The 13,594-nt window shown below is 40.7% G+C and overlaps 2 protein-coding genes across 2 annotated transcripts in view; both read right to left on the minus strand.

The window, feature by feature from the left end:
- Positions 1–101, minus strand: part of LOC118493829 (nuclear factor 7, brain-like) — a 2,374-nt gene extending 2,273 nt beyond the window's left edge. The window contains exon 1 of the mRNA XM_035995188.1: positions 1–101. This exon is cut by the window's left edge and continues 2,273 nt beyond it. Coding sequence (XP_035851081.1) covers positions 1–66 — 66 coding nt within the window. The 5' untranslated portion in view covers positions 67–101.
- Positions 102–3,215: 3,114 nt separating this feature from the next.
- LOC118493907 (cytochrome P450 2K1-like) lies at positions 3,216–5,952 on the minus strand. Its single transcript, XM_035995746.1, has 5 exons — positions 5,908–5,952; positions 4,511–4,563; positions 3,870–3,936; positions 3,567–3,731; positions 3,216–3,413 (listed from the first exon to the last, which is right to left on the minus strand). Exons 1-5 carry the CDS (start codon positions 5,950–5,952, stop codon positions 3,231–3,233), a joined length of 513 nt encoding a protein of 170 aa, XP_035851639.1. The 3' UTR covers positions 3,216–3,230.
- Positions 5,953–13,594: the final 7,642 nt, after the last annotated feature.

Raw genomic sequence — 13,594 nt, forward strand, 5'->3', positions numbered from 1 at the left:
TCTGAAAGTCTCTGAACACACATGGCAGTTCAGGTAACTTTCAAAAAGATCAGTGTTCTCAGCCATCTGTCTTTGTATCTAAATGTCTCTCAAAAACAAGACTCACCGAGTTACTGTCCCTTCACTTGACTGCTTCAGATCTTCCCGTCGTGTGTTTTCCAGCAGAGATCTCACACCCTGTAATGGTGTCTCAGCTCCGTTCAGCAATGTCAAAATCTACTGTCCTTATCACTCACCTGTCACCAGGTGAATTATTAACAGCAGGAATGCCTGGCAGTCAGTGAGGCGCTCCAGCGCAGAGGAGAAGTCATTTAGAGTGAGGTTGTCTCCTCTGGATGAGACCGAGTCAAAACATGTGTTCAAAACGAAAAGTAGAAGATGCAGCCTGTCACCAGCGCTGTGATTGTACTAAAGAAAGCATAGAAACGGGGCATAAAGTGCCACAACAAACAGCTCGTGCGTATTTCATCAAGACAAACAACTGAGGAGGACCCGCTGTTGGAGTGCTCGTCCTCCCTCACCTTCTTCTCCGAGTCGGTCTTTCATGTTTGAAGCCTAAAAATTGTAAACAGATTATACCATAACTACTATCCCTGGTGGACTGTTGAGCGCTGTTCAGACTGATACTTTTCCGGTTCCGGCTGTCCCGCATCCTCAACCCGGGACTTTTCACGCCGCAGACAAACTAGTTTCATACTCATCTGATTGAGCAGCAACACTTCAGTGTCAGCGTAAAAACTGCATATGGTATAATATGTGTATTTGATTCACGCTGCTACATATGGTGGTGTTTGACCTCGACAACCCACTGCAGTTTACAAACCGCAAACGTGCGACTAGTAACTGCTAAGCGGCACAATCACTTGTGCAAGAGTCGGGTCGGGCTCAACAGTAACACACTGACAGACATGTAGTCAGAATATAAAAGATTTTTATAGCACTTTTTTCATGTGTGATTGTGACGGTGTCCACAGATACCATCGCGAGCAGGGAACGGAACTGCGCCTGAACGAATCCGCTGCCATGTTTGTAATAGCGTACGCAATACAACACGCAATATGTGGCGGCTGGTTGTGATTGTATGGCCCACCGCCCCAAATAGTCTATGTGGGTAAACACGTCTGCGCTAAAAGTCCTGAGTAGTTACATGGAGGGTCTGTGGCAAATATGCTGGCTCTATACGCCGCTGAAAGTCCTGATTATTACATGAGCGTCTGGTGGAATATGCTGGCTCGATACACGCTACAAAGTCCTGATGTATGTTCCCTGGACGTCTGTGAATATGCTGGCTCTATACACACGCTAAAAGCCTGATTATTACATGAGTCTGTGGAAATAGTGCTGGCTCTACTACACGCTGAAAGTTCTGTAAAAATTTGATGTTACAGGCGAGCTGGTGGACTTTGGTGCTGGGATTTCAGGCTGTTTGATGTTAACGAAACGAGTCTTACTCTCGTTAACTAAAAGGTCTAGCGTCTGTAGGATCCATCCCATAATGTTGTTCAGACACTAGAATACTAATCTGAGTCAGCATCACCAGAACAGACGAAGTAGAAGAGTAGCAGGACCACCAGACCCCCCAACAGGGAGATAGAGCTGGAGGACTGGAGAAACAGCTCTAATACCCCCATGACTTGTCCTGAAGTTGGTACTTCACTGGCCCAAATTTTTCCTTCTGGAGCCTTCAGTTTTGTGAGTTTTCTTTTAAAGAGGGATTTCACAACTAACCATCAACTGCAGTAATTTCCTCATTCCCTGCTGTACTGTGATTGGTGCTTCCTTGTGGGAGTGACTTCTTCACATAACTCACATGAAAGCTTTGTTGACTTTGGCTACTACTTCTCTCTCTCCGATGCTGCTGTTCATATAGCATTTCATTGCGTCCACTCCAGCAACCACCTATAAACAACATTGAGGTGGTATCAAGTACTTTGCCAGGTCTTTTAAATTTACAGTTGTGTAGTTAAGTTCAATATAAAGGCTGACTTTGAGTGTTCTCAGGCTCAGTTTGATGAGTGTGGTCCGTGCAAGGGCATCGGAAGTAAGTGGGGTAGAAAGGAGGAAAGGAGCCCCGCCATTTTTTGCCCCTGGCGTCATGGCTGGTATGATGCCATCACAAAATGGTCTCTATTAAACAGGTTTTAAATAATTGAAAAAAAACTTAGAATGGGTAAAGACAATTCAGTGTTTCCCACAGATTAGAAAGCAATTTGTGGTGGCGGGGGGTATTTATTTTCTTAACAATCAAGTATCAAAAACTGAGGAGGACACACTGTTGGATGTTGTCCTCCTGTCCTACTCTTTCTTCAATGCCTAACGAATCTCTTTCTGCTTGAGCAGCACTTGTTGAAGCCTGAAAATATATTAAACAAATTAATAACATAACTAATTCCACTGGTCAGACTGAGCTCTGTTTCAGACTGATACCTCCGGTTCAGGCTGGTCCTCATCCTCAACACGGGCCTTTTTCAGTCACGGAAAATACTTTTCAATACTCATCTGGATTGAAGCAGCAAACATTCAGTGTAAGATTAAAAAATGACATAACATTATTTATAATACGTTTATTTGATTCACAGCTGCTACATATAGTGTTTTGACCTCGACAACCCAACTGCATTTTACAGCAAAGTTGCAACTAGTTAACTTTCTAAAGCAGGCGCAATCGCTTGTTTGCTAAGAGTCGGGTCCCAACCCAACCCTTAGCAAACAAAATTAACACACTGACAACATTGTATTCAGAATATGAAATGGTGTGTGTGTGTGTTTGTTTGATTGTTTGTTTGTGTGTGTGTGGCCTACGTGAGAGAGACGCGTGAGTGACAGACGGAGGAGGGCAGGGAAAGGAAATGCAGCTGAACGAATGCTGCGTGTTTTAAATAGTGTTAAAAAAATATGTGGCTGCCGGTGTTGATTGTGTGGCACACCACCACAAATTACTCTGTGTGGGAAATACTGCAATTAGAGCTGTCCTTGACTCTAGAAATTATTAGTCGACTAACTTCGTCGATTAGTTGATTTAATTTACACGTCTGTAAAATCAATTTTCTCTCCAAAGAATCATGTGTCACTTAATGTGTTCATAGTTTTGTGTCACTGTCTAATAGACTAAAGAAATCTTCGTCAACTAAGACCAAAACGACCGATTAGTCGATTAAACGACTATGAGGGAGCAGCACTAAAGACAATAAACATTTTACTGAAGGATAAACAGAACAGGAAAATGATTTCTAAAAAGCTTTTTCCTTACCATGTTCTTGATAAGATTCCTGCATTATTAACATTGGATCTCTTTCACCAAACTCTTCAGCATAGTTGACAAGTACCTCTTTCACCGTCTTGTACCCAGCCAGGACCACCACTTTTTGGGGTCCCAAATACACAGTGAACACTGATCCATATGTCTTGGAAAGCTGAGAACAGGGGCACAATGTTGTGATGTATTTACTATAAAACAAACACATTTTAAAAAGAAGACAATGTGATAGAATTGTTGCAACAGCGTTGCTGCCTGGAGAGCACACACACAAGAAATCCCCCTTAAAGAACAGCAATTTATTCCTCACCTTCAGTAATGTGTTGTAGGGCCTCTTGAGATCAAGCTGCAGCAGGTTCCCGATTAGGGGAAATGGTTTTGGTCCTGGAGGTTCCTTTCTGTCTTCCTTGGAGCTGAAGCTGGAGAAGGAGACGAGGTAGACAAGTAGCAGGACCACAAGACCATCATCATTATCCTAATCCTAATCCTACAGCCAGAAGGCAAAATCTGAAATTCAGAGTAAAGGGTGTGGGCGCTGGTGGACAGGATGGCTTCAGTCTTCCTCCCTACTTGTCTGTTGAACAGATCAGATAGCATGCTCTGCTGTACTCACCCCCAAGATCTTGCTGCTCACTTTCACTATCCTGGATAGTGCGTGTTTGGCCTTGATGCTGAGGTTCCTGTATCAACAAATTAAAGAAAAGGTTAAAACGCATGACATAACATCTGTAAAGTAGGATCATGAGGGTCTTATCAACAACTGAGAGGCAGAAGACGTTGCTCAACCTTCTACACAGCATCTCAGTGTTCGCTGACTGCTCAGTATTTACTAAAAGATCCTGTTTTCTAGAGAGCAAACTTCTGCTTTGTTTGCAAAAGGTTATTTCCATACAGTTCCAGGCAAATCCTGTCCAGTTAATTCAAACAAACAAAACTAGTCCAAAGGGTACAGCCATACGAACGATGCCTTTAGGGACAACTACGCCATTTGGCTGACGACGCAGTCTCTCTGACCCTTTCACTGGAAGAGCCTGTATTTTAGAGCGAGTGCTTTGTTGGAAAGTTTCCCTCCATCAAGTTCCATGAAAATCTTTTGGATTACCTCAAAGGTATAACAAAGGTCAGCTGAAGTTCAGGGTAGTCCAAACAGCATAGCAACAGCTAATGCTACATTATCAAGATCTTGCAACACCTTCAAGGACAATTCCGATGTCCTCTGGTTCATCACTTGAAGCATGTTCTTTAAGAACGTACATCCCAACAGTGGTGTCTTCAATGGCCTCGTTGGTGGCGTCTTCATCAATGCCCTGTTAAAAAATAAAAAGCCAGTAAATAAGACCAATCGAGAAACAAATAAATTAATATTAAATCACAGAGAGTAAAAAATGTTGACAGAACAGTAGTTGAGTGTGGGAAGACATATATATATATATATATATATATATATATATATATATATATATAGTGCTGCAACTCCGATCAATTTAACTAATTAAACTTGTGATGTTTTCTTGTTTATTTAAATAATCTGACGGATTTTAAATAATCAATGACTTATAAATAAAGAAAATACATTGAAAATAATCACCTACCCACCACAACTAGCCAGTCTAAAGTCATGTCTCAGATGTGTTAAGTATTGATTGTATAATGCTATGAAACAGAACATTTTAATAGATTAACAAAATTATAAAACGATACATTTTCTATTAATCAAAGAATCATTTCAGCCCAAGTGGGATGGTGGTAATTCTCTTGAATTCAGCGTTGATCTGAAAACAGATAATAAGCACAAAGGAATTAGGTTAAAATGGTAAACATCAGAGATAAAGCCACCATCACACATACAGTAGACCAGGACAGTCGTGAGTGATACAGCACAGACGGATAATATACAATCAGGCATGTTAGCAGTTTTCCACCGCATCCAAGACCTTACTTATATCAACAGTAAACCAAAGGTGAAAAACCAGCATAAGGCAGCGCTGCCTGCAAGGAGACGTTGGGGACTGTTGAGATATTTCTATTATTGTAGAAATGACTATAGAATATTAGCAGTTAAAGTTATATTTGTCCACGTGCAAAAGAGCTGGTGCGTCAATTGAGGAAGTGGTCATGGATGTCACTGACGCATAGAAGGTTAAGCTTGCTAGAGGTCACCCCCCTGTGAGGTTAAGATAAAAGTTTGATGGAGAGAAGAGGGGGTGATGCCATATAGGATGATAAAGTTAAAGTTTACCATGATGATTGAGTGTTTATGTGTGCAACACGTTCTCACACTCATCTCGTAAAATATGGACGCTTGGTCAGGTGCCTTTGTCGTTCTTATTGACGCTAAAAGTCTCTTTTAGCACTTTAAGTAAACGCGCTTGGTCGGGACTATTGCTGTCCCTTTAGGTGAGGGTCTGCCCCACCCTGATGTTTTGCACAATCTCAAAACGGTGTGCACCAGGTTTCCTGGTTGGACGACATGTTCCCTCGGAGCGGTTTGGCACGGTTTGAAACGGTGTGCAACGGCGTGCAATATTGCAATATTTCAGGGGGGGCAGCTGCCCCTGTCCCCCTTCTAGCCCCGCCCCTGCAACCCATTCCCTAAAAGAGGTCAAAAATAACCGTTCATGTTGCTCAAAACATGTATATGTCCTTCTTACCTGTAAATGTATGTCTCCATTACTCGGTAGTCTGAGGAAATGCATCGATCAATAGAAATACAAGTTAGAAATACGAGTTTTATTTCAGTGGAAACACTGCTAGTGTTATATAAACCAGGATTAGACAATTGTGTGTTTATAGTTTAGTTGCAACAGTTCAGGGAAGACTCTTTTTCTGTTTCAACATGATAGTGTCTCCGTGCACAAAACCAGAGTTCTGACCCAAACCCCATCCATTGCCCATCGTTTTTTAATCAGATGTCCAACATGTCCTGTTGTCCTCGGGTCAAATCTGCCCCATTTTCAAAGTTTCTACATCAGGAATTTTTGTTCGATTCAAGCAAATTGCCCAAAAATAACACGGATGGTTACATACAACGGTCTTCACAAGTAAAATTAGGGATCAGATCTCTACTTGTGTTTTATTAAATTTCATAGCACTTGAAAAACAATGAAATGGTTTCTAAACAGTATCCTGACTAAACACTGACAGTCTGTGATTATTCAATTTCAATTCAATTCAATTAATTTTTATTTATAGTATCAAATCATAACAAGAGTTATCTCAAGAAACTACAGAAAGAGTAAGTCTAGACCACACACTATAATTTACAAAGACCCAACAATTCCAGTAATTCCCCCCAAGAGCAAGCATTTAGTGAGACAATGGCGAGGAAAAACTCCCTTTTAGGCAGAAGCCTCGGGTGGTGAGGAAGACTTCCTTTTAGGAAGAAACCTGGGAGGGACACAGGCTCTTGGTAGTTGGTGTCTGATGGTGCCATTTGGGGGTGTGATGAACTGTGACAATAATAGTCACAATAAAGATAATGGAACTATGACTAGAAATAGTAGTTGTAGTAGTTCATGGCGTAGCAGGGTACTGCAGGGCATAGCAGGACGTAGCAGGGTACTGCAGGGCTTAGCAGGGTACTGCAGGGCAAAGCAGGGTATGGAGCAGGACCACGGCGGCAGCAGCAACCATGATTTAGGTGCCACCCTAATCCAAGGAAAACTGCGAGGCGAGAAAACATAAAGACTCCGGGGGAATAAACTCCCCAGAGTTAATCCAGATTATCCACTCAATCTTAACTATTTGTCGAAATAATTCCTAATCCCTGCAATCTCTACAGCAATATCAGAAAACCAAAATAAATCAGAGGAAATGTGACTTCTCACCATGACCTGTTCATAAATCCTGCCGTCAGAGTGTTTTCTGGCTGTTAGGGAGTGGACAGTTGGATTTGGTTGTTCCTTATCAGAAATAGAAGTTTTTATTGCTATGGATTGCAACTTTGTCGCTACAAAACAGATGGTTTTGACAAAGAGGAAAGGCTGCCGAGTATTACAGTCTTTATTGTGTTTCAGTTTTTCAAATATTTAAGTCCAGATGTTCAGTTTTGCAACAAAAAATAATTCTATATTACTTGCTGCAACATCCATTTTACTTTGCACTTTTTTTGTGAACATAATTTAGCATCCAAAGATGTTTTATTTTGGCAGTTGAGGTTTTTTATTATGTTGTAATTTTGTGTCATATTGCATTAGCACTGCTACGATACCCAGTAAAAAGATTAAAATTGATGTTGTCTGCAGTGTTTAGCTTGTCAGTAATTCATAAATGAAATAAAAGTCAGACTCACTTGACAGCATTTCTTCTTCTGAATCTTGCTCACACACAACTGATTAAAGAGATCAAGGCTGCATCATTTTAAAGGGTTCTACCTGCGCTGTTGCATGTTTCCACTCGTTAACTGCCAATCTCATTTCCTAAAACATTCACAAGTGTTTGCAGTTCATCACAGCTTCTAATCTAATGTATGAAAATCGACTCACTGAGACTTTAATCTTTATTACGGTCCTCCTACAGTTGTATGTCATAAGTTAATTGGTTGCCTTTATCTTTTTAACACTGATTTATTTTTAGCCAAAGTTATGTTATCATATTTGGCAATGCATCTGAGAACAGGGACTGTGTTGAATCTCCTTACTGGTGAGTGCAATAACGCTCTGACATCCAAGACAATCTATAAGAAAATGCAAATTCCAAAGACAATCCCTGCTCAATATTGTATTGCAATGTGACCATAAAGTAACTTTGACGAAATAATAAAGGTGACTAAACGTTGACTGCGATAGACCACTAATATCTAAAGAGCATTTTTAAGCATATGTGGGTTGATTTTCAGGGTCAAATTAACTTTTTGAATACTCAATGCTTTCTTCTGCAAATAATTGTGACTTCCGCTGCTTACAGAGTGCTTTGTGTGTGTATGTGTGTCTACACAGGAACCTGGTTGACCAGTAGTGACGGTTGATGATTCACCTCCTGGTAATTGGTCACTTGTGTCACAATGACATCCCTGTTTTCTGGAGCGTAAATATCTTAAAAGGATGACACAAGGCTGTTCAAAGTTTTCTTCAAATGTTAATCATTTATGCTTTCCTGACCTCAGTAGTCCCAGTCAAAGTTGAACCCTTGTGTTGTTTTCCAATCAACCATGAAGTTGTTGTCTTCCCGGGTCAAAATTGAAAATACATTTTTCCCGATGTTTTTTTAAAAATACATGGTCAATAAACCTAATTTATGACATTATACCTAATTTTTTTATTTAAAAAAAGCAGAAGTCATGAATTATTTTGACTAATTCAATGGAAGTAATCATTAATTTTACCTGCGAAGAACGTTGTATCCATATAACGTACATCCATGCGTCCATGTTATTTTTGGGCAATTTGGTTGAACGAAACCCATATTTCTGATATTTAAAACTTTAAAAACGGGTCAAATTTGACCCGTGGACAACACAAGGGTTAAGTCTATTTTATTCATGTAGCCTGTAGAGGCTAAGCCCAAGCTTTAAAGGGGTGATAGAATGCAAAAACGATTTTACCTTGTCATAGTTGAATAATGACAGTTTAGTGGGTAACTAGGACATACATAGAACCTCAAAATCCCATTGACACCTCTTTCCTCTGCAAATCTCACAATTTGAAACTGCCTCTGAAAACGGGCAAAACTCAACTGCCGCCGCCGAGTTGACGTCAACTCAGCGGCTCCTCCTCATTTGGCTCTAGTCTCTTTCTTTGTCACGCCCAAACATTTACATAGGCTACACCACTGATCTGAGGTCAGCTTCTGAATAGGTCGCGCAGATCTCAGAAATTGTATATATTGTTCATCTGCTATTTTACCAATAAATTCACTTCTGAGACTTTTTTATGCGAGAAATCAACTATGTAGAGGTCAAATATGGACCGTTTTACGAAAACTGATGGCTAAACCGGCCTGCTGTGAGGTAGATGGAGCTCCGTCACGGCTGGCAGCCCCAAACGCCGCTGCCCTGACAGAGCTCCAGGGCCTGCAGCTCCCCTCTTCCTGCTAAATGGTTGGTGTGTGTGAGTGAGAGCGCGGTCAGCGAGCTTGTTACGCCCGCAATCTCTTACCACAGGTTCCAGTTAATATTATAATGGATATGTGTGTTGAGTTATTTAAACAAACGATCGGGGAAATACACGCCTCTTTTCCGCGAGTGAGCTGTATGGAGCTCTATCAATGAGAGCTAGCTTGCCTCGTCATAACAAAACCTCTAAAATTCACAAAAATGCATTAAATTGTAATCGGACAAAATTGTTAGCTTTGTTAAGAATTTAGGGTAGCTGTTATATAAGTGGCGTGACGAAATTCAAACTGTAAATATACAAAAGTTATGCCGAAAGTGTAGCAACGATCTTTTCCCATAGGATTAAATGGGACACATAGCCTAGCTAGCAGCTCCTCCTAAAGAGACCCCTCATGTTCACAAAAATGCCTTAAATTGAAATCGGACACCATTGTTAGCTTTATAAGAACTTGGGTTAGCTGTTATATAAGTGGCGTGACGAAATTCAAATATACGAAAGTTATGCCGAAAGTGTAGCAACAATCTTTTCCCATAGGATTAAATGGGACACATAGCCTAGCTTGCAGCTCCACGGAGCCCCGAGCCCCGGTCGTCCAGTAACCGAGAAACGGTGACTTTCTGACTGGGTAAGGACTTTGCCGCTTTCTCGTCAGACTGTGTGGAGCTCCTAAAGTCCGACACGTCTTACCAAATTTGCAATTAGCCATCAATTTTCATAAAACGGCCCATATTTGAGCTTTATATAGTTGATTTATTGCATAAAAAAGTCTCAGAAGTGAATTTAATAACGAAATAGTAGACAAACAATGTATAACTTTGCAGTGTCTGAAATATGAGACCTGCTGTCCAGTCTCCAATGTGTTTCTATGTGGTTCGCTCAAACCAATCAGCGCGCAGCTCATCTACATATTCATGAGCATACCATATTTGGAAGAAAAGCTCTTGTTACAAATAGAGCCATATTCACAGGGTAGTTAAGGACCTATAAAATAGCATTCGAGCAATATTCAGCCAAACCAATGTTACATACCCTATTAGGAGACCTTAAGGAACAGTGTGAAATACCCTATATAATCATTCTATCACCCTTAAGCCCCTGAGGTGCTGTACAACGGGTTGTGTAATTGACTCACTTTTTTACCTTGTTTGATCAATAAAAGACCAAGTCGTTGCAGTTAAAACCATTGGTTTCATTTATTTTCTTCAGCTCTTCATTGTACAGGCGTAGATTTCAGGGGGGGTGCAGGGGATAACTTTTAGAAGAGGTAGATTTGTTCCCCTTAAAAATATGAAAGACAACCCACTCATCAATAAAGGGTTAAAAAAAAGAAGCGTTCAGGGGGCTCGAAACATGTATATATCCTTCTTACCTGTAAATATATGTTTCCCAACAATTTCAGACACAGAAAATAAAGTGTTTGATGCTCAAAATGATCTGGGGGATAATGTGTCCCCCCCCCCCCATTGATAAAACAAAACCTACACCCTTGCTTCATTGTTTCTTCTTTCTTCTTGTGGCTTGTAGTGTATGTGTGTGTGTGTGTGTGTGTGTGTTCTTGTTTAACTATATTCGTGGGGTCCAAAAACCGGGGAATACAGTATGCTTGTGGGGTCTGCACAGCCTTGTGGGGCCCAAAATGCTGGACCCCACAAGTTTAAAGGGCTGTTTGAGGGTTAAGACTTGGTTGTAGGAATTAGGGTTAGAATTAGGTTATGGTTAGGGTGAGGGTAAGGGTTAAGGTTAGGCATTTAGTTGTGATGGTTAAGGTTAGGGTAAGGGGCTAGGGAATGTATTATGTCAATGATGGGTCCCCACAAAGATAGTGAAACGAACTTCTATGTTTGTGTGTGTGTTTGTGTGTGTGTGTGTGTGTGTGTGTGTGTGTGTCATGGTCAAAAACTGTCTGTGCTTCCGGGTAGCACCTGAGGAACCAAAGATTGGCTCCTATTTAGGCCAAGAGCACTAATTGGCTCTTACATAGCCCCAAATCCTAAATTTGCCTCAAAGGGCTTGACAACTGGGCAGCTTACGACGCCTTCTATCCTTAGACCTGCAATTCATATTCATCCCACAATTTTATAACACATTATAGTGATCCTCATCAATGAATAAAGTAAAACAATATTCCATTTGTATCTGTGGGCGTCAGTAACTTACAGTAGGCCGATATCATAACATAAAGAAGACCCATGCAACAAGCCACTGCAGAAGTTGTGCAGTTTGTTCTCCATAAATGTTGTTAATCACTGCATAATAAAAGCTATAGCCAGAGTCTATCCCTAGTTTTTACACTTTGGAACCTTGACATTTTTTTTCCTTTACTTTATTATTTGAGGATGAGTACTGTCGAGTATTTCCATGGTGCATAAATTAATTTAGTATAAGTCTAAAAGAAATCTGTCCCAGATGTTCTCAGCTGACCTAAGACAAGGCTTATGTCAACAACTGGAAACAGCACAGCAGGTCAAACTGATCCAAATGCAGCATCTATGTTATTCTTGTTATCTGCTGTGTTGTTTGTTAGGCTACTTCAATTTTGTAAGAATAGCCATTTTCTGCCGTTGACTTGGAGTCCCACCTTCTCTCTTTTTATTTGCATTTCACAATGATATGACATACAGTGGTGACTGGCAGTGACAAACAAGGCATAATATTGTGCAACAGCATGTCAGTGACCAGCATGTCTAGCCTGGGAAAACCCTGATGAACTTCCAGCAAATTTGAGATTTGCTCTGCAAGTCACTCTCAGTTAGACCTGAGAAGGGTCTGGTGTCAACCAGGCTACAGCATGTCCCTTGCTCACCCACAAACCAACTCTGTCAGTGGTGTGAAATTTTTAAAATGCGTTTATTTAACAATTCAACACAAAAAATATAGATTTAATATAGATTTGTTTTGCATTTGTGTTTATATTTGAGATTATACAAATACAAAAAAACCATCTTTTGGGGCATACTTTATTTGTGGATGTAGCATCCTAATTTAGGAGGAAGACGGTCAACCATTAAATCTCGCACATAACTGCGACTAAAAGGATGACCCGCGAGGTCAGGGGTTCAACGTATGCAATGCAGGGTACAGAGAATATTGGGAGCTAGCATTAGACAAATAGTAATGTATGTTTGGTAATTATAGATACGAGAAGGTGGCTTAATGGACAAGTAAATTAAACCGACAAAAATAAAGATACATCCATGTAACGTTAAAACGCAGCTGGAGCTGCTGGCTTTCCGGAGGGACCGACCGACAGCACACGGCAGGAGAACCCGACCGAGACGCGTCGTTTGCGGCTTCAACGGTGAGTCCAGCGGTGTTGCTGACTGTTGTAGTTTTTAACGCAATTCGCGTACTCGCTGTATGCAAAACGATTAAAAGTTGGCAGTGTTGTGGGTAAACGCAGGGTTGTAAGTTATGTTGTTGGCATTTTGGTGAAGTTAAGCAGCTTTTTCCTTTTGTTGGAAAATGTTTGTGCCACGCGCTGATGCGCTGTGACGCAGATCCATTTTTTTTTTCTGTTAGTGTGATTAGCAATTTTGTAACGTGTTTTTGTATCAAAACACGGGGTTTATTAGGTACTAGCTCAATACATACTCATTGTCAGCAGTGTGGATTTCTTATTATGTAGTGGTGTTTGCAATGTCTCACGTTTCCAACCATGTTTAAAGTCCAGACACCCCCCCCCCCCCCTTTCAATCTGGCTACGGGCTTGTGTTTATGCATGGAAACTGCACATCTTTGCTCCACCTTGAATTTTGGCCCTCAAATAAGCAGCTGTCGGAACAGTGCCAGGCTTCTCCTCACTGGGGAAAAGTTCATTCACTAAAGCACTAGAAATATTGTTAGCCATATGTGCAGCACCCAAGCAGCTTTGGGCACCACTCGCATCAAATCAATATGAGCATCAAAACTAACTTCTCAGATCTAATGATTGTAGTTGGACTTCTTTAGCAGGTTTTGTCTTTTTAAGCTTTTTGAGTGTTATTTGTGTATTATCTGCTCTAGCTTTTCCAACATTTTGGACTCAGATTTTGGTCTAAACATCTACTTCTTTTACTCATTGTTTGTTTTATTTGGATCAGAAAAAAAAAAGAGTACAGTATAAAGGTTAAATGAATAACTGAGGTTAAAGATTCATCTTGACAGTAAAGTAGTAATATATTAAATCTTTAAAATATCCAAAGGGAATGGAATAATCTAGTTTGAGGGCAGTTTGCAGTTCATTGGTGCAATATGCATTGGACCTGGAACTAGTTTTTCCAAGGTTGGTACGTAACACGTAAGCAGT

This window comes from Sander lucioperca, chromosome 19 (assembly GCF_008315115.2).
Source record: "Sander lucioperca isolate FBNREF2018 chromosome 19, SLUC_FBN_1.2, whole genome shotgun sequence".
Classification (NCBI taxonomy): domain Eukaryota; kingdom Metazoa; phylum Chordata; class Actinopteri; order Perciformes; family Percidae; genus Sander; species Sander lucioperca.

Coding starts and splice junctions, on each gene's coding strand:
- LOC118493907 (XM_035995746.1), bottom strand. CDS start 5,952: ATGCATTTCCTCAGACTACCGAGTAATGGAGACATACATTTACAG. Junction 3,937..4,510: donor GAAGACACCACTGTTGGGAT/GTACGTTCTTAA, acceptor TTGTTGATACAG/GAACCTCAGCATCAAGGCCA. Junction 3,732..3,869: donor TGAGCAGCAAGATCTTGGGG/GTGAGTACAGCA, acceptor GATTAGGATTAG/GATAATGATGATGGTCTTGT.